The sequence below is a fragment of the Anas platyrhynchos genome, chromosome 19 (genome assembly GCF_047663525.1).
Source record: "Anas platyrhynchos isolate ZD024472 breed Pekin duck chromosome 19, IASCAAS_PekinDuck_T2T, whole genome shotgun sequence".
Lineage (NCBI taxonomy): Eukaryota > Metazoa > Chordata > Aves > Anseriformes > Anatidae > Anas > Anas platyrhynchos.
The window spans coordinates 6,409,641-6,430,406 of NC_092605.1; the positions used below are offsets into that span (position 1 = coordinate 6,409,641).

Sequence of the window (20,766 nt, forward strand, 5' to 3'; positions counted from 1 at the left end):
TCATCCATTCTGCTCAATCTGAAATTGCTGCAGATGGGGTGAGGTGTTGTAAAGCATCAATGAAGCATCTCTCTTCCTCAACAGCCATGCAGACCACGCTGGTCACTGGCCTAGCAGTACAAGGCAGTAAGTTAAGTGTTTTCTCCTCCCTTACTTCTTCCTGTCACGCACTGGAGTTTTATCCCATCTCCGTGCCTTCATTATATCAATTAATGGTAGTACTCTAAGGCAGGAATGGGAATGAATTTGAATCCAAATTAAGCTACAGGAGCAGGTGGGGGAAGCTGGGAAAAGGAAGAGTCTTAATAACAAGATGTTCTTCAGACTGAAGGGCAATTTGGGAGTTTCTCTTTTCAGAGGACCTTGATTGCTCTCTTAGCAGTAGCACAGGCAGTGTTGCTTGAACATGAAAATTAAGAGCTGGATACAAAAGTAGGAGAAAAGGGGTTGTGCTTGGTATCTAAGACCCAGACCTGTACTTTCTTGCCTTTTGTGTATTTTCACCTGTCTGGTGCGCTTTATTTGCCACTAGTAGGAGAATAGAAAAACAAGGACATGAAATTGCAAGGCTGAGAGATGTCTTGTGGTTCCCAAATCAGAGTCAGGGTTAGAGAACCTTGTGAGGATCTCTGGATCTTCTGGCCTATTAGAAAGCACAAGAGGAGGCAGCACACGCTGGACCTACCTTCGTCTGTGTAGAAGGCAGTGGCTGCATCCTAGCTAGCTGATGCCTTCTGTTCCAGCCATGCTGGATGTGTGTGGTGAGCATGATGTACTTTGATGTGAAAGACAGAGTGTGAAATACAACACACCCTGCAGCTCCCCACCAGATTCTTTGATTTCCAGATTCTGGAGCCTCCCGTGTGTTCAGTAACGCTAATGCATTTCTGCTCACAGGCAGCGAATTCCCCTTACACCTCCACTTGCAGCCATTTCCTGAAGCTCACAAGGTCTCTGCTGTTGCAGCAGAAGTGAAGTGTATCTCATTTCTTATTGATGTGCACGAACTTCTCGTCTCTCTTCCCTCCTGGATTAAGTCAGTAAATGATGCTCAGACCATCAAATGCTACCATCACACTACTGGTGAGTCCGAGGTATTCTCTTTTGACTTAAGTGCCTGAAAGTGAAATTGATAAACCATGATCTGGTGAGCACTCATTAAGTGAATGGGGTTCACTTGACTTTTTAGGGCAATTTGTTTAAAACTGAATACTGCCAGTAGTCTGTAGAGTGGCTTGACAATTTTTAAGGACACCTGAGTAACTTAGTAGACCAAATCCTGCTTTTGAGAGTGCCATGTAGGATTCTTGCCTCACAGAAGCATAAAACTGATTCAGTTTCAGATGCCTTTATGTACTTTTGAAATTGCATTCAAAGCCTTAGTAATAATTGTCATGAATATTTCACAAATTATAAGGATTTTATTCCATTTTCCATGTATATTATTTAAGCTCAGGAACTCAGGCAATTATGTTCATTTTTAGCTCTAATTGTTCAAGACCTTTTATTTTTTGCCTACAATGAACAGATGCGTGTTTGGGATAGCAATATCTTAACCATTTCCTAACGTCCTTATAAGGGTCTTGATAGCAGAATACATGATAATATTGAAAAGTATTTAGTAAAATCCATTCCCCTGTGCTGCTATAAATTTCTCCTGTTCAGAAAACCCTTACTTTCTAGAGGAAGAAAAGTGCTTTGGAACTGTATTTTCATGTCATCTTGAACAAGTTAATACCTTAAAAAGCATTAAAGGGAAAGCTGTTAACTTGTAGGACAATTATGGAAGGAACATGGAGCCAGTGAACAGTGAGAGGACTTCAAACTGAAATCTGGTCTAGTCTGTTAATGAACAGATCTCATTAGTAACTGGAAGTGAAATGCCGTAGTGGGGGTAGGCACAATATAGGTACTTTACATGAAAAGCTTCTTTTGTTAGCTATGTTAAAAAAAAAAAAAAAAAAAAGGGCAATTCTGTCACTGAGGAAGAAAGGTACAAGGGTCAGCATGCAGGTGAAGACCAGAGTTTGCTGTGTTCTGTTACAAAACCTGGCCTTCTCCATTGGTTTAGGGAGAGGAAGTTGCTGGGAAGAGAGCCCATCTAAATCTATTGTGGCTCTGTTTGTGTGGGTGGCTCGTGTTCTCTGTGAAAACTTGTGTAATTATGCCACGGAGGTAAGAATTATGAAGTTCACTTGCCAAGACCTCCAGGATCCCATGAGGATTATAGTCGTAGTCACTGATGTGAGAGGAAAGTATTCTACTCATTGAGTACATAAAGAAGAAAGTCTTAATAGTTTAACTTTTGCTTTTGACTGCTGGTTGGTGGGGAGAAAGAGCAACAGCCCATTTAATTCTCTGTTCACTCACAATCTCTGCACAGTGATTTGTTTTCTTTCCTCTGATCCTGTCACTGTTTTCTAACAATTTTTTATTTAATTATTTTTTTTTTCTACAAACTGGACTCCCATCTCCTCTTCATGTTCAATCTGATGTGTGAATTGCCTGGCCTTGCTACAAAGTCACTGGGAAGACAAAGATCTTGTTTAATCATCCTTGGAGAAACATCCTTCACCCCTCAGCTTTGACCTCCTGTCTGAAAGACTGTCAGTTCAGGATTAATTGTAAGCATGACTTGATTTTAAGTTGGAAATTAACCTTGAATTACTAATTGGTCTCCATTTCAAAGAATTCTTTAGATTTGGGATGCATTCATCAATGTGTGCTGTGTTCCCATCAGGTGACAGTTGAAAAGGAGCAAAGACGCATTTTAAACATGTAGGCTGACTTGATAGAAGAGTTTCCTCTTAAAACAACTGTCCAGAAAGGGTTAATGGTGGATTTAATTATTTCCTCAGCTATAATGAAAGAGACAGTTAGAACCAGCTGCAACCAATAACAGCTACTGGGGCAGAACAGAGCAGCAGGTAGAAAGACTAGAGTCTGCACTGGGAATTTTTCAGTGCTAGAGTTGAAAGATCTCTAGGTATAACAAGGGGAATGGGGAGGGCCAGGTAGATAATCCTTCAAGATAGGATGGAAGTCAGATATGAGACTGGACCTTATTTTTCCCCACAGTTTCTTGTCTTCAGGAGAGAAAGCATTCTTGAATTAGGGAGGAGCTGAAAGGCAGCTTATATTGTCTGATTTGTATTAATTCTAGAAGATGAGGCTCATATCATCATCACTGATACTGAAAGAGCCCTTTGTTAACTTTTGGGCACAGTAACCCCAACTCCTATAGTCTGTGGTTCTTAAAGATCTTAAAAGGTCTTACACCATTTTTACAGGTCTAAAAGGGTTAATCTGACTGGCTTGGTCCAGTTCTAATTGTGTGCACTATCTAACTCCGTGCTAGGGTGCAGTGCTTTTGACATCTTGTCGAAAACACTGCATTTTGCTTCAGAAGTAGCCTGTCAGGTCTGGGTCCCTGTCTAAGCTCCAATGCAGTAATCAAGCTATGTAGATTTCTCCATTTGGTTTCAACTGTGAGAACTGTGCAGTTTTTAAAAGTCCTTTGGGACTTTTTGGGTGGAAAAAGGACCTATGAACAAACTGTTCTGATTTGCTTCAGAAGGCTTGGCTAACAGATGTTGGCTGGGTCCCTTTGAGAGCTTTTAAATTGCATATTCATGAGCTGACCTTTTTAGCCACTTCCCATGCAGGAAGGACCTATGTCTACATTTTGTTTGCAGTATTAGGAATATAAAAGATTGCCTACATAACTGAATGTGAAAACAGATCAGGGGTTGTTATCTCAAGCTTCTTCTCTAAGTTTCTTCTGTAGCCCTTGTGTGTTCTGTCTGCCTCTGTTCTGTGGTGGCCCACAGCTCCCTAGTGTCTCTAGCAATTACTGTTTTTCCAAGGTAGAATCACTAGGGTATGCAGTGGGGAGAAGTGACAGTCTAAATTAAGAGGCTCTCGCAGACTTGGAAGATGATAATTTGTCTGTAACAAAACTCCTCATTAGAATACTGTTAATTTCCTTTCTGTGACAATTATAGCACAGCACTAGCTCATATGTGCAATGTACAGAGATATTTCCCTAAAAAAACCCTTCGTTGCCACTAGTGAAAACATTCCTTAGAGGAGAAAAATGAACTTATAATTTTGCAGCAGTTTTCCAGTTTAATGGGGATTTGATATTAAGGTAAGTTTTTTTTTGCAGCTCTCCCTGATGTTTATTGCATTTATGTTAGACTTCATCGTTAGCATTTTCCTGCTAGCATCTGCAATCAGAGGCAATCCAGAGTTCTTGGAATGGCAGTCCCCAACTGTGTGGAACCTGTTACCCCTGAAATTCAGCTCATTTATTCTCTCTTTACTTCTAAAACTTGCCTTCCTCCTCCCTAAAGACATCTTTAATGATTGCTGTTTCTTTTTGTTGGCATAGTATATTTTTGCTTATCCATCTGTTTTAAGTTTTGATGAGGTTTAGGTTTTTAATCAAAAAGAGATTGTTTTTATAATAGCTGTACATGGCCTGCAATATTTTGGCAGGGGTGGTGTTGTATGAATAAGGTGGGTTACTGCTTTTCAGAAGTTCTGCATTTGGTAGCCTGCTCTTTCATTTTGGAAGAGCAGGCTGGGCAGGCTCTAGGCAAGAAGTGGATGCCGTGCACAAAGAATCACCTCTAAACCTGAAGAAGGTCTGCTCTATTTAACTTAGGACAACAATTTGGTAATCATAGAATCATTTAGATTGGAAAAGACCTCTAAGATCATTAAGTCCAACCATTACGGAGGTGGGAGAAGCCCTCTGTTCATCAGTTTCATTGGAGGCTTCTGAACAGTTTTTATTTTGTTGTCATTTTCTCATCTGAATCCAGAGGTGGAAAAATTCTGCTTTTCAGGTCCAAGGGTCTTGGGTTTACTTCTTGCACTCACTTTAAATGTTTAGCTAAAATCTTCAAAGTACTGAAAGGGACATTTCTTGGGAAAAAAAAAAAAAAATCTCTTGGCTAAGGCTGTGATCTGCTGGGCTCAGAAACATAAATGGAGGGGAGTTTTTTACCTTAGCACTCCTTGCACATAACAGTTGTTCAGGATGGGGCAGTTGGATAGTAATTGGGCAGTAATACAGGATAAGATTATCATCTTAACTCTTAATTTCTTCCCAAAATACAGATCACTTGCAGGTTTGATTTTTCCTGCTGGTTTTGCCAAGGGATCAGATTAGGTGACAGAGGAGATCATTCCTTTTACTTGACTTTGCTCAGCTCTGTGAGATACTGTAGCCCTTGGTCCTGACCTTAAATTAGTGCCGGCCCATGGGTTGCTGTGCTCTGGATGTCTGCTGCTCTGCGTGGCTGTCAGCAGGCGTAGGTCACGGGGACACCTGCAGAGATCTGGGCACTGTTCTCCTTTCTCTGCAGAAGAATATTATAGTGTTGAAGAAGCTAGGGCCCACTGGCAACAGCCTGTCTGGGTCTTTACTGTTAGGAATGCTTTGCTATTCACCACCACGTTGTCCTGCTGCTTTAGCTCATAGCTAGGAGCACAGGTTTCCCATCACTGTGTGGGACAAATTTGATCCAGATCAAAAATGATAAGGAGTATGGAGTAAGGACCTTGTGACGGCTGTGGATGGGAGAGAGGATCTCTGCTGAACCCTCTGCTGCTGCTGGCTGGAAGGTCCCCTTCCCATTCCACAGCTTTTCCTGGGGTTTTTCCTTTTCTTTTCTTTTCTGTTTTAAGACAAATTTGTCGGGAAAAGGAGGGAATTCTTGCTCGGCTCTGCTCTGTCCTTGTGGCTAAGGTGTTTCTGCACCGGTGCGAGAGCTCTCGTGTCACTAAAACTTGGCCTGGGGTGCCGGCCCCCTCTGCCCGGGGCTGCCCTCAGCTGTGGCAGCCGCCGAGCAGAGCGGAGCAGGGCGCTGGCACCGGGCGGAGCAGCCTGGCTCTGCCGGCCCTTCCCCCTTGCCAGCCGGCTATTTCCGCGCTTGATTGGAAGGAGCTAAAACTGCTGGATTTCTGCCCTCAACCGAGGCGTTCCCCAAGTTCCTAATCCCGGCTCCAGATGGTTAAGATACCCATCTCCACGCGCAGGGACGAATAACGATGGGGAAGGCTTAAAACCTCACAGCGACCCCACACTGCGACTCGCCGGGATGGAGAAGTTGGCTCCCAAACCCGCCACCTGCCTGCGCTCGCTCAGCCCGACCCAGGGCACCGGGAACCCGAAGGGGTGTTCGGAGAGGGGGGGACAGAGCTGCCCAAAAGGGGGGCTGCCCCCCTAGAGGAGCGGGGCTGCTCCCGGGGGCTCCCCCCGAGCTCTGCCTCCCTGCGGAGCCGGCCTCGGCCGCTGCTAGCCCCCGGGGCCGCTCCGGGGGGGGCTGGCCGTGCCCCCGGGGGCCGTGCCCGGGGCGGGAGGAGGCGAGGGGAGGCGAGAGGTGGCCGAGCCGCCCCGGGGAGGGGTCACCTGCCCCGGCCGGAGCCCGTCGCCGGGATGCCGCCCGCCTGCGCTGCCCCCGCTAATTGGATGTTCCCTGGATGGAGGATTTCCTCCCCTCCCGCCTGCGGGAGTCATGAAGGCAGCAGGCTCGGCTGCGCTTGAAAGTTTGCCAAGCGGCAGCTAGGTTTAATTTCTTCAAGGATCTGGGGAGTAAGGGGGGCGGGTGGGGGGGCGGGGGCTGCAGGGGGACCGTTTCCAAGCATGGGAGACAGGCTGCCGGAGCCTCACGCCAGCTCTTCCCCTGCCGTGGCTGCCAGCTCAGAAGCGGAAGAAATCGAGGTGCTCGACTCCGAGGATGTCCTACCTATGGCCGCAGAGGATGTAAGTTTCCTTTGCTCGCTGCCTTCGCCCCTTTCCTCCGGGCCGGCTTAATCGGCTCACGCTATTTATAAAGAAAGCCCGGGCCGGGGGGAGGAACGGGGCCGGTGACCCTCCAGGCGCCGGCTCCGTCCCCGTCCCCGCCGCCCTCTCGCCGCTCCCAGCGCCGGCAGGCGAGGGGGGGCTCCGGCAGCCGCCGGGCCGGCCCCGTCCTGGGGCTTAGTCCCCTTCTCCCCCTGTTCGCCCCAGCCCGGAGCCCCCCGGTACTGCCCCGCCGGGCTCCTTGGCCGCCCGCACCCGGCTGCCAGCGAGCTGCGGCTGGCTGGGCAGGGCAGGGCTGGGGGCAGAGGGACCGGGCTGCGGGCAGAAGCGGCTCTAGAGGCAGGAGAGGGGCTGATGTCTGGGCTTGAGGGGCTTCCTGGGGACAGCAAGCTTCTCCAGAGTCCCAGCTACTCGGAGGGTGACAGATGTGGAACACCCCCGTTCTTAAGAACCTGTTCCCTCTTCCAGCCCACGATCTACAAACAGAAGAGGAAGTTTTTTTTTCGTGTTTTTCTTTTTTTTTTTTTTTTTTTTTTTTTTCCACGCAAGTTTGGCAGGGCTGATAGCCTCTCTCCACCCTCTGAGCTGTGATTTCACCCGGGGATGGGTTAACTTGGTGCTGTCTCTCCTCTGCTCACCCAGCCTAGAAGGACACCAAGTGGTCCTGCGTGCTTTGAATCAGCTCCTGCCAGGCTGAGCAGCAAAGCCTGCAGAGCTGAGGTGGTAGTTCTGCATCTGCCGGTGCTGGAGGCAGGAACTCGCTGTGCACCTGTCTGGGAGGGAGTGAATGTGAACAGATCTGCATTCCTGGTGCAGCCCTGGACTGCTTGCAGCTCTCCTTCCCAGCAAACTCTGCTGGGATGAGGGCTGTGCAAAGCCTCTGCTCAGTCTGCAGAGGTAAGCGCAGGCTCTGTTCCTGCCTGTGGAGGGATGAAGCAGTGATACTGAATGTCTTGCTGAAGTGAGCTGTCTCCCAGACCTTGCACAGGCACGAAAGGGGTGCTGGTAAACTAAGCCTACCACAATGGCACATCCTCTTTTGCCTCTACTTTTATGATGCTGCTAAAGGAACCTGCAGGGGGCTGCTTCAGGGCAGCACCTGCTCCTGCTCCTCTGGTCCTTCCTTCTGAATCCCCTAGAATTCGGTTGCTGAATTTTCCTCCCAGAGGGCAAGCACAGGAAGTGCACTTGCTTGGTAGAGCTGCTTTCCCCAGGCTGTAATCCTGAGCGCTGCACGTTCAGCAGGGAACATGTGATGCAGTTTGTACTCTGCTGTAACACTGCTGGGCAGTCTGCACTGGAGCATGCCTGAGCAGGGGTACGTGTAGTTTTCATTGGGAAAGGATGGTTTTCCAGGAGTCCAGGTTTCCAAATCCCTGTGCTTGCTTATTTCAGACTGTGGCCTTTTATTCCCTGACAAATTTTGTGCTTGTCTGGATGGTCTACAAGTAAGATTTCCTGTTGTGATACACATGGGCCCCTTGGAGTTCCTCCAGCCTCTACAAGAATGCAGCCATTAGCAATTTGATCCTGCCAGGGGCCCAGGAGAAGCTGAGTGCCTGGCAGGATTGGGCTCCTGAGACAGTAGACAGGCTGTGAGCTTTCCTTGGTGAAATCCAGATTCTCATCCTAGTTCTGCTGCTGATGCACTGCTTGACCTTGAGGTAGGACAGCCTGGGTCTGGTCCAGCTTGTGTTGTCCTACTATTACTTACCTTGGGATCTGCATTATTATTTGACTCTTGTGCCTTGTTTTCTGCAGTCGAGAAAACAGAGCCAGAGCCCACAGTTGCATTTGCTTATGAGAAGCTGCTGAGACCTGGCAATAGATGGATGATATGACAGAAGCTTGAGGTATCATGTATCATCTGCAAGTCAGAAGAGCAGGAAGTGGTATAAATGCCCTCCTTCTCCACAGCCAAGGATTTCCTGCTGAAACAAGCAGGCTGCAAGCTACAGAGCATCATCTCTGAAAATTCAAACTGCTCTGTGCCCCCCGAGACCTTACTGGGAGTTGATTTTCTATTATTACATTTGAGAGCTTGATGTAAGCTCTTTGGTTTGGCCAGCAAGAACTGTCACAAGGTCAGTTCTTTATATGTTGTTAACCACAAAAATATTACACTGTGGATGTTTGGCTGTCACAGCCCTGACAGCGTGTAACAGCTCAGCTGTGATGTCATTACAGCTCTTGGAGCAGCGTTCCACAAAGCCAGCACTGAGGCAGTCCCAAAATGTTCTGCTTAAAGCGCTGGGCTGATTTATGATGATAAATGGGAGTTTATAAATGGATGGGGACATGGGGAGGAGGGGAGCCAGCAGCTGAACTGATTAAATTCAGTGGCCTGATACCCCACTGTCTCTCCAGTCAGTTCTGCTTTAGATTTGCCTACCATGTGAAAGGAAATATTCTTGGGAGGACTGGGTAAGGCTCTCACCAGAGCTCTGCTTTGCATATAGCATAGTGAGGAGACTAGTTTTCATGAGGCTCATGTTTGTTATTATTTTTCTCATTTTGTTTTTCTAGGAAGATATATGAGGCAGAAACAAAGTGTTGTGCTCAACAACACGCTTCAGACAAGAGAACTGGGAATGTGCAGGTTTTTTCAGGGGGAATCTAAGCAGTGGTTACCTGGATCACTGTTGCCCCATGGAAGTTTATCTCTTCTCAGCTGACCCCAAATCCAAGAGCTAGGAAGAGAAGTAAGCACTTCATTAGGAATTGCCTCAGTTCTGTGGGGCTGTGTGGTTTGACATTGGTCTTTGTACAGAGCATAAACCAGAGCCAGTCATCAGCTTGTTTTTTCTGTTCCCAAGTGACAAGGACTGGTGGAGTGTTCACGTGGCTGTCTGCACTGAAGAGGACCTTCTTTCTGTGCACAGCTTTTCAGGCAGATCTGGAACAAAAATTGTAGGGGTAAATATAGTCCCAGGCATCCCTCTTTACAACTTGTGCAAGAGGAATTATCCGTTTTTCAGCTGTGGACATGTGAGGCTCAGAGAACTGATGGGTTATCAAAGGCCTTGCAGCAAGTCCCTGCCAGAGTTAGGAGCAGGCAAGGCTCTGACAACCAGAGAGGGCAGTCTGTGGGTCACGGTTGGGCCACAGGATCTTAGAAAGTGATCTGAAAAAACATTGCTAACTCCTCCCTCCCCTCAATATCCAAGCTGTCTTGATCCCTGTGGATAAAAAGCCTTTTATTCCTTACTTGCTCACAAGTAGTCAAAGCAGAAGAAAACAGAATTAACACATGAATGTTCCGAGTTTGTCTTGATTTGGATTTGTAAATGAAAACTGTACTCCCTGTGGTTGGTAGATTCTCCCTGCCTCCTCCCCCGGAAGGATAGGTGATTCTGGGATGAAGAAGGCTGTTGGAAATGGCACTAGATCATTTGGTTATTTCTCTGTTAGAATATACTTCTACAGTTTGCTGCGTGTTAATGTCGTTGCTCTCATACCTTCTTTTTCTTTTTTTCCTCCCTTATGCATTGCCTCTCAGCACTGGAAAGCCCTATTTGATCAGGTATGTGAACAACTGATGTATTGTCTCTGTCTTATGAGCAAAGAGTGTAGCCCGCACTTAATTTCCTCTGTACTAGATTTTCCGTGCTTTTACCATACAATTTAGGAGCTCCATGTTCCTGATTCCCAGGGTGCTGGTGTGCAACTCGTTATTGTCATTAATGCTTTGGGCCTTTCTCTCAGTTTCTCATCAGAGCAGCCAGGAGGAGAAGTGGGCCCAGGCTGACCATCCCTTGTAGCAGAGGGGCTGAGCCGAGGCGCTGCAGCAGGTGCTCTGACTGCTGCCAGCTGCACTATCCCTGCTCTGGGGATTAAAGGATCGCCTACTCTTTGAGGCAGGCAAACTACGACCTGTAAAACCAGCACCGTGTTCTGTGAAATGGTTCCCCAGCTGCTGAACTGACTTCTGCATGATAGCATCTATTTGATCCAGGGGAGGACCCGCAGCTTTTAACTTCCACAGAATTAGCAAAGTATCTGCTTCTGTACCAAAGGCTGTGGTTGTACCCGACAAATGCCATTGGTCAGATCCATAGCTGGCTGAGATCCACACAGCTCTATAGAGCTCTGAGTTATAGCTGCTGAGAATTTGGGTTGTGGATTCTAGCTTGTAAATTATGCTTTTAGCTGCTTTAACTGACATGTTTGCTTTGTGGTGTTCTTTCCATCTGCCAGGCTGAAATGTGAAGCAGCTATAAACTGAAGGATTTTTCTAGGGTTGACTTGCTTTTAAGCTGTGCCGCTCTCTGGATGTCATAAACTTTTGTGCTGTTGTGTGTGTGTGTAAATGTCACCTACTGTAAGCGAACTTACTCTGATGCTGATGTTGACCTGGCAATCCTAAAGTTCTGAAAGATTTTTGTCCCCACTTTACAAGGTGGTGATTCTTGCTTCTACAGCTGAAGGCTGTAGTGCAGTCTCTGTGAAAGGATGTCCTCGGTACCGTGGGGGTCTTGCTGTCGTTCAGCTAATAACTGGACTGCCTGCTCTGATGAGTGCTCGTTTGTAGCCAGTTAGCTGTGACTAACTGTTAATCCACGTGTCTGGACTGCAGTTCGTTTGTTGTTGTACAGTCAAGCAACTGGCAGTTGGGAATTAGATTACTCTAATTGCTGATCGCACCTAAATTGCGTGGTGTATTTGAATTTGCTGGTGCTCAGAGGGAATGGTGCCACTCAGAAGACTGATTCAAGATAAATTGTTTGTGGTCTGAGCTGAATGTTTCAGCCACTTGGAATTCTCTTCTGTCTTGAAAGTTGGCCTTAATTTGAAGTCTGATTCTACAAGCATCCTTTGAAGTCATTGAGTCCTTGTGGGATGGGGATCTTGGCTGGTAGCTACCTCAGGCTCAAAGAGAGGAATGGGTAATTTCCCATTGGACTTGCTTGCATAGTAGAGGTCTTTTTTTTTTTTCCTTTTTTCTCCCCTCCCTGTCCTGTTTTTTTGTCTAAGGGAGGGGAGTTTGACTGTTGGATTTACTGAAAATTACCACAGAAACAAGGGAATGGGCTGCAAAAGCTGATAATTAGCTATGTTTCAATTAGGGCTGCAGTGGAAATTTAAGCCTCGTCTGTAAGGCTTTATTATCAAAGAGAATGCAACCTGTGACAACTAGTTGTAAGTCCTGAATAAATCAATAACGTCCTTGTTGCCTGTGGGCAAAGCCAAGGCGCTGACGTCTTCCTTGAGCGCAGTATCAGCAATGCAATGCAATTAGCCCTGCAGCGAATCGCAAGATGCTGTTTGTCATGGAACAAGGTTGCTGTTCCCAGCAGCTCCGTGCTGATAGGAGAGGGGAGCATTTTGTTTAGCTCTGACTGGCATCCCTGTGAAACACGATAATGTCTTAATAGCTAGAGAAAGTCTGCGCGTTGAAACTCAGAAGAGTTGCAGCTCTCGCTGGGAGGTATGACCTGGCCTGACGTATGTGCAGAGTGGAAATGGGTGACCAAAGATTGATGTGCCCCTTGTCTTTGTGACTCATGGGCTGGGACTAAGGCTTAAGTCACACACTGTGCTGGGACGCAGGGGCTCCAGTGTTCACGTCCTCCCCAGAGAGCAGCAGAATGAGGGAAGACCCTGGAGGATGTGTTAGAGCAGTTGGGAATTCACGGGCTGGGAGTCTGCAAGTCTCCTGTTTCCAGGGTGATTTACGGTGACGGTAAATGATGCAAAGGAGGGGGCAGTAATCCCTCCCCTCCTTGCCTTTGGTGGGGGGACAGGTGTTGAAACTGGTAGTAATGCTTTTTCTTTTCCTGGGGGGAGGTATTTTTACAAAACTTTCATTTAGGTTTACTGACAAAAAAGCAGTTTTATGTATAGACATACAAAATTTATAGGGTTCTTTTAGGGTTCTTTTTTTTCTTGACAAAAATTGCTGCTCAACCATAAAACAATGTTTTTTTTTTTTGTTTTTGTTTTTTTTTTTTGTTTGTTTGTTTGTTTTTGTTTTGTTTTGTTTTTCTTGTTTATTTTGGGGGAGAGGAGTGAATGACGATGATTTCTGGGGGAAATTTACTATTCATTTTGATCCAGCTCTATTCTGTCATGCTGGGAACTGTCAGTGAGTGACACCAGTATCTCCAGCCACTGTCAGATTGCTTTAAAGAAGAACTGAAATTTGGCAAAACGTTAGGTCCAGCTCTGCTTCCTAGGCTTCAAGGCTCAAATAAGCCCCTCCCAGAGTAAAATCCTGAGTACTAAAGCTCCTTCTGTATTTAGTGGGGTCAAGACTTCACCCAAGTGTTTGGGAGCAGGCAGACAGGCAGCTTCTCAGTGCTGCTGCCAGGAAGTTACGGTACAGCTGCTGCTTCATGCCATGCTAAAAGATGCATTTTTTATTCTGAGGCCACGGCCCTCGGGCAGCTCTAACTCACTTTTATACGGGAACTTTTATAGGGATTCATACATTTATTTATTGCGCTCATAAACACCCTCCACCCACACACACACATTAGCTCCGCATCTGCTGCCTTCTGCAGAGCCTGCACTGTCACTGAGTGCTCCTCACACGCTGTCTCTGTGTGGAATCCAAGCTCCAAGCAGAGCATGACATTGCCTCTCTCCATTCCTACACAGTCACTTGGGGGTTTATTTTATTTGTTCTTCACTGGCCAAACAATTTTGTTGTTGTTGTTAATCTTCAGGTTAACTTAGAAGTGAGACAATTCCAGTAGCACATCCTGGCAATTTCACCCTTCTCTGTGCTGTTAAGCTCTCTAGTTAATTCCCTTGCATGCAGACATGAGAACATCTCACTGAAGCCAAGTCATACGATGGCTAGACAGTGAGACTGCAGGCAGGTCTTCTGTGGGACTGACAGTTCCTGCTTGCTGCGTCCTTTATAAGGCCTTGGGTGCCCTTCTTTGCCTTAGTGTCCCCAACGTCCCTGCTTTAGAGATGACTGCAACTAATCGGTATTATCCAGCCCTCGGCCGTGCTGGGTGAAAGGGACTATCTAAGAGGATGGTGTTGGTTATTAGGACAGACCTGCCTTCTGAAGGTGGCTTTTAGCTTTGTTAGATACCAAGAGCTTGTGTCATCTCTGTCTGTCCCATCCCCATGGCTGCTGAGATTTTGAGGGTGAATTAACATTATCAGCCCTCATCTTGGAGAGCTCGCTTCTTCTCACCCATACCCTGGTTTGTAGTCATGACAACAAACTGGTTTTAAATAGCCACACACAAAACTTTCACCAAAAGACCCTCCTCACCGGCTCAGCACCTCGATTCTATTGCTTATCAATACAGGCTGTGTTTTTGTTGCAGCTGCTTTAGGAATCCTGGATTCTTTCCTGAGACTTGTACGTGGGTGTGATGGCAACAGATGAACAGAGTTTATGGGGAATAGAGAGAGGTGCCAAGTTACCCGCTCTGTGTAGGCAGCTAATGGAAAGCTTGAGCTCAGAAATGAGGCTGTAGAGCTACTCTGGACCAGACGTGCACTTGTCAGGAAGAGTTCAGTTGCTGACACTACCAGCAGTGGGTGCAGCTGAACCTGCTCTGCCACAGTCTCTAAAGCATGAAAATACGCCGACCTTGCAGGCATCTTAAATCCACTGTTTCCTGCACTACTGAAATTGCAAAGCAATCCATAAAATCGGGCCAGCTATGATCATGGTTGGTGGTAACTGAGAAAGGGAATAATTTTGAACTCAACTATCTTTTATGTTAACCATGTCCCTTTTCTCAGGATAGCCTTTAACACAGGCAGGACGAGCTGTTTCTCACGGTATAAAAGAAATTCCAGTTTGTTTACTGGGGCACTGTTGAGCTAAACATCACACGCCCCTTTGAAAAGTTCCCTGACTATTGTTACTGGCTAACCCCTGCTGGCGGCGGCTGGAAGACCTTGACAGGCAGGTCTCTGAGCTCCAGGCAGTGGTTTGTGTCTGGAGACTTTACTGTTTTTTTCTGACAAATCGCTTGTGTCTCCCCGCTGGTTTGTGTGGGACCCTGGGAGTGGGAGAAGGAGAAACTGAGATGAAGAGTAGGAAACAATATCTGTGGGAGCAGCAGCATGGGCAGGAGGTTTGATCACAGGGTCGTATACTGCTTTCGTGCCCTTACCTGGATTTTGGGCTGTTGCTGTCTCTTTAGGTTAGGGCTCATCAGGACATTGTGTCCACACCGGAGCAGAATGTTGCTGCAAAGAGGAGGTTAGAGAAACTGAAGATAGGAAATAGGCGTAACCTGTTACTGTATCTCCTAACAAGGACTGGAGAATCAGAGGTGCTGGTGGCCAGACTGTCCGTGGCAATAAAAGATTAGCATCCAGGTGCTACAGCCAGGGTCTGCCTGGTCTGTTTTATTAGACATTTCTGTGAATGTGGCAAGAAACTTGCTTCTTTTTACCCTCCCCTCCACCAAGCTGTGCCTTGTATAGTGGAAAGACACTCTAAAAGCTACAAGGGTCTCTTGGCAATGCACAGAGGGGGTTCTGCATCTGCCCCACGCCTTGAAGTCTAATCTCATTTACAGTTGTCAGCGTGGGCTGCTGGAGGAGATGAAAGGCAGAGGACAAGGAGGGAGAATAGATTAGCCTTGAGCCGAGGGCACTGGGAGTGCACCTGCCTCTGCCCCGCTACCTTGAGGAGGGGCGTCAGTGGCAGCTGGGCATGTGTCATCTGCTGCTCTTTGAGGCGCCCAGCCATGGAGCACACGATTAATGACTCAAGGGGGTGGGCTTTTGTGAGCGATAAAGCCCTGGGATTTAGGCGAGGCTCTCAGGCCTTTTTTTCTGAGCAACGCTATCACTTTACATTTCTCAAGTGGCGTTTTGGGAGCAGGGAGCTGCTGTCTGTGACCACAATGCTCGTCTTTCTCCTCCCTCCCCAAACTGCGCTGACCTTTGTCATGCAGCATTAACCCTTTGACTCCTTCACTTTGGGTTGTGGGGTTGGGAAGAAAAGAGTCCCTTCAAATTCATTGCCCTGTAGACAGACTTGAAGGGAAGAATGGGCTGGCGAGAGAATCTGTTCTTGCCGAGGGAGGTTGGTTTGATGATGCTGTCTGGATTATCATCCCCTTGCTGCCTTCTGCCAGGGGCCTTTTTGAATGCATGAGCCCCCAGGAAAAGGGGGAAAGGAATTTTTCCTTCCTTCGGTCAAGGAGGGAAACTGCGGCGCTGACCAGCTAATGTCTGAGAGACTCCCCTCTGCAGGGTACTGCCTGGTCTTCCACCCTGCCAGGGTTAGCCTGATTCTGTCCCCAGTGCTGTTATGGTAGACAGCAATCTCCTAGCACTTTAAGCCTTATAGCCACATTTGGCTGTTAGCCACGATACCCTGGAGTGATAACCCAGCATGAGAAAGCTACCTGCAGGTCATTAATCTTCCCACTTCTTGCAAGGTGAACAGCAAACATTCCCCAAGTTCCTCCTTAATATTCCAGCACACTGAGCAGCAGCCAGCCCCCAAGCTGTGTATGAGTCTCTGGGTTTGTATTTATACCTTCCCTGCAGCACGAATGGGTTGGGATTGGCCGTGCCATCTCCCCTTTCCCTGGCTACCAGAATACTCCTCATCCCCACCAGCCCTTACGCAGACATTTGGCCTTGCTTGATAGCCTTGAGCATGAAGCTGGGCGTAGAAGCCATCAGCAGGAACCAGACAGCAGCAGCAGCGTAACAAATGCAACGCTGTTAAGCTTGTGCTGGTAGAAGGAGGCTTCTCCTGAAATGTTTAAAGGAATCATAACAAACACACTGAAAAAGCACATGGAAGCTGAGTCAGTCTTACACAGCCCGTGAGTTACTGGCAGCTTGATGTCTCTAGATTTGTAAAAGCCTCAGGAGGCTTCCTACTCATTACACATTTGTGTACCTTCCATGGCTGAGCTGCCTGGAAACCTCCAGCGTCCGAGAGGGAGAGCAAGCTGCATTCAGACCCTTGTCTCTGCTGCCGCCAGATCCCAGCTGCAGCGAGAGGCTTTGGTAGCCTACACTTTGCCATTACAGCTGAATATGCGGACTGGTTTTTAGGCACAGAGATCCTTGCTAATGCATTGTTCTCAAATCCTGTCTTGCACATAGAAAATCACTGAAGCAATAAGAACATTTAAGCCTGCACATTTAAAAAGAAAGGAGGGGGAAAAAGCTGTAAACAGAGACTGGATTGATCCTGGAAATCAGCTAGTGCATTGTCTATGTAGCATGCGCTCTGTTATGATGGGAGAGGGAGAGGGGAAGAGATCATCCTGTCTCCAGAGGAACAAACCCAGCTGCTTAGAGAATTGAAACAGGTTGGAGGTGCTTTTCCAAGCCATTATCACTCATGCCTGTAACATTTACAGGCTTTTAAAGTTGCTCTCCACCAGACCTAGAAAGCAAGCGTTTCTTCTCTGTGGTAGGAAGTATGATGGTCTTGCTGCTTTCCTGTATTTGCACTCAGCGCGAATGTACCGGGGCACGTTTGCAAATTAAATGCAGTAGTGGGCGTGTTTGAGTTTGGCAGCAGCCAAAGAAGCTGTGATCACTCTCCACCTCCTCACTAGGTATCGTACAATGTGTTGGTCTGAAACCAGCTTGCTACCAACACACCATGAGACAAAGTTGATGGGGTGCAGACAACAGGCTGTTTTCTTGCAGCATCATACTTACGCTGCTGAGGAAATCTGAGCTCTGATTCCTCTGGAATTTTTTGTGATTCAAACCTTGTAGTATTGTAGTTCAGGCTCTTGCACCTGGAAGAGTCACTGCTATATCCCTCTCCTCTCCTGATCTCCGGAGTGGTGGCTTACCCCCAGTTCAGCTTCTCATGGCGATGCTGGGGCTATTTTATCACCAGAGACAACGTCATGCTGGAAGGTGTAGTGAAGTCCTGAATGTTTGAGATCACACCTGTCCTGATGTGTTTTTTTGTTGTTTTTTTTTTGAGACCAGTCGTGATTTTCTCTGCCCTGGCCAGGTTCCACCTGGCTAATTGTACTTCCCTGACAGCATTGTAATTTCAAGTGGAAAAGTTGGCTTTATGTTATTAGTTGTACAGGGCAAAGTTTTTCCAGTGGCCTCCATGAGATCTGACCATCCAGCTCCCTGAAGCTCCTCTGAACTGCCTTGTGGTTTTGTTATTTTGGTGTGTGTGTGTGTGTGTGTGTGTTTGGGGGATTGGTTTTATTTCTGAGCAGATGCTCTGTTGGAGTAGAACTGTCTAGAAACATTTTTTTTTTTTTTTTTTTTGTTGCCTTGGGCTGTCTTGTACAAGGGCTGCTGTTGCTCTCTCAGCTGTTCTGCAACCAACCCAGAACTTCTCAATAGAAACTTCTCTTTCTTGTATGAAAAGCACAAACCAGTAAAGAAATGTAGATCCTTTGGTGACCTTAATTAGCAGTGATTCATTATGGGGCTGTTCCCTTCGCCAGGGAATCGTGAATGCACAGAAGTCTCACTTGGACCTTGAGTTCCTTCAGCTCTAAAAATGAAATTCCCAGCACTAGCAAGATGCAGAGAATATGTGTATTCTTAGTATATTCCTGTTGCTTAGGAACAGCTGTCTGCAGTGACCCTGTGTTGCTGGTGAGAAGAGTAATGATGTATGAAACTGATGTTAAACAAGCAAGATCAATCTTCCCCCAAAGAACTGTTCTTCATGCTCTTTGATACTCGACATCCTCTGTAAGCAGTGCGTGCTCTGGAGTTTCCGTAGTTGCACAAGCAAAAAATAAGTGAGGCTGCTGGAGGCAAAGCTGTTTGTGGCTACCAACAAACCTCTGGCCGCGTGTGCTTCTTCAAGGCACTGTTCCCCAAGGAAATGCAACTTCTGCCTCTGCAATCCTTTGTGATTAGGTGCCAGTGATGATGGAGATCTTGCTTTGTGTAGCATACTCGTTTGTGATGTGTAATTGTAGTGGAACTGCTTGCTGATGACAGCCTACAGGCAGTGAGCCATAATCCTCCATGTTTACTCCTTGACAGAGAAAGGATCAATATTCTATAAGGTGGAAAATGGAAGGTTTCACAAAAACAACTGGAGGACTTTATCCTGTATGCTCTGACTTTGCCTAGCAGAGCACCTGAAAACAATCGTGATGGGTGTCCCAGGCCCATTCTATGCCTAACATCAATTGTATGGTTTGCTGGGGCTGACAGCAGAATGGTGTGCCTCCTTTGGCATTTGGAGAGCAAAGTTGTTTTTTTAGATTTTCTTCCTGGCCCTGAAACGGAGCCAAACACCCATTTCCCTCCACTGGCTTCCCTGCCACAGGTTTACTTAACCCTCACGCTGAGAAATGATGGCAAGTGGGCTTACGCATCTTGGCCTCTGCAGAATGATGTTGCTTTTTTGTTGTTTGCACTGGGGAGGAAAATGAAAGTGTTTGTTGTGGTTATTTCCTCTGAACTGCTGCCTCTTCTCACAGCTACTCCCTCTTGGCTGCTAACAGAGGAGCTGCTTTTGCACGCGGTCTTGTTAGGACTGGAGTTATGTCTCTGGGTTCTCCTCCCCATTAGCAGGGAGGCACAAACGTTTTTCCTTCACATGTCCTGTAACAGCAGTATTTATTTTTTTGAGAAATGTTTGGCTTGCATTTATTGGTGCGTTTAGGCAGTCCCCTTGGGGAGATGATGCTCCTGTTGCTGCTGTGTGAGCTGTGCCTGGAGACCATGGCTGAAGGGATAACTTCCTTCCAGCCTCAGTGCTGTGTCTGAGGAATCTTTATTGACTTGTGTGTTTGCTTCGTCACACTTTTGACTTGCGACCCCTGGGAATTATCTGGGAATGTCTCAGTGTCTATGAGTATGTGTGTAGGGTTGCTTGCATAGCTACAGCATGTCCTGGTGTTGTCTCTTCTAAAACTCTATAAATTACCGTGTACTTTGGCTTCTCCAGAGGATTTTGCAGTGCTGGGCATCCCTACCATAGTTGGTTTTTTTCTGGAGGGTGACTATTGCACTGCTGTCCAGTCAGTCTGGATCCCAGAGGCTGTACTGTACTGTGCTGGCTTCCTTGTGTCTTTTTCACCTCTTGGAACCTCCAGTCTGCATTCAGTGTCTGCTATAGCCCTGGGAGAGACCGAAGGCACATCTGGTTATGAACGAGGACTGTGGCCAGTTTATCTACCTGTCAGGCTAGATAGGAAACAGCTTCTGTGGCAGGGACAGTAGCACCTTCATGGGTATAGGTGGGAGCTGAAGCTGGTGGTGGTGTAGATGCTGCAGTCAGGATCTGCAGTGAAACAGGTGCCTAGGGTGACTTCTCCCAGGGTGTTGATAGCTGGAAAGTCTCTCAAAGAGTTGTCATGTGTGTCTGAAACAGATCTTGCCACCTTATTCCCTCTGGCCTCAGAGCTGAGAGCTGCCCTTGCTGCATTGATTTATGGGATCGTTTAGGACTGGTGCTGGTGGCCAAGAAGAGCTGGAGCAGGAAGTCATTTGCTAGCTGCTGATTTATGTTTGTAGCAAACAGTCCTGAAAAGCACAGTGAGAATTTTCTGGACCTTGCACAGTTCCAACTGGCTGTTAGCTCCAGGCTGTTATTTGACCATGTGGAGTAATAAAACCAGGAAAACTAATTAACTTTTGGGGCTACCACAAAACAAACTACTTCATGCAAAAAAATTACTCTGCACTTGCAAGCAACAGTGACTTTATGGGCTCATAAGGCTGTATTTAATGACCAAGCATGTAGTATGATGCATTCCTTTTGCTGGCTTCTAAGGCCAAACAGCATATGATGGGCTCTGCCACTGCTGAGGATCTGAATACCAGCTTGGGGTAATGTTCTCTTTCATCCTTATTAATTATGTAGTTGATGTGTGGGTGGAGGTTTGACACAAAGCTGCATTAGATGGTTTCTTGTAGTCTGAACCAACCTGAATTACACACAGGCAGCCTGAGCCAAAGCAGTTCATTCAAGGAAGGATGCTTTCCGCAGTGCGAGTTCTGGAGGCTTTCTGAGGTCGCTGTGCTTGCTGTTCCCAGCGAAGCTGTAGCTG

At 47.0% G+C, this 20,766-nt stretch overlaps 1 protein-coding gene across 10 annotated transcripts in view; it reads left to right on the forward strand.

The window, feature by feature from the left end:
* The first annotated feature begins 5,767 nt into the window (after positions 1 to 5,767).
* RHBDL3 (rhomboid like 3) overlaps positions 5,768 to 20,766 on the forward strand; it is a 65,089-nt gene continuing 50,090 nt past the window's right edge. For 2 of the 10 annotated variants that reach the window (XM_072025578.1, XM_072025582.1), the window contains exons 1-3: positions 9,349 to 9,516; positions 9,631 to 9,730; positions 10,314 to 10,337. Coding sequence is in view for 8 of the 10 variants with exons in the window: in XM_072025581.1 (XP_071881682.1) it covers positions 6,656 to 6,775; positions 10,314 to 10,337 (144 nt within the window). In the remaining 2 variants the exon portion in view is untranslated. Of the gene's footprint in view, positions 6,776 to 9,348; positions 9,517 to 9,630; positions 9,731 to 10,313; positions 10,338 to 20,766 lie in introns of those variants that run through there. The other 8 variants (XM_027471643.3, XM_027471645.3, XM_072025581.1 and 5 more) reach the window with 7 other exon arrangements.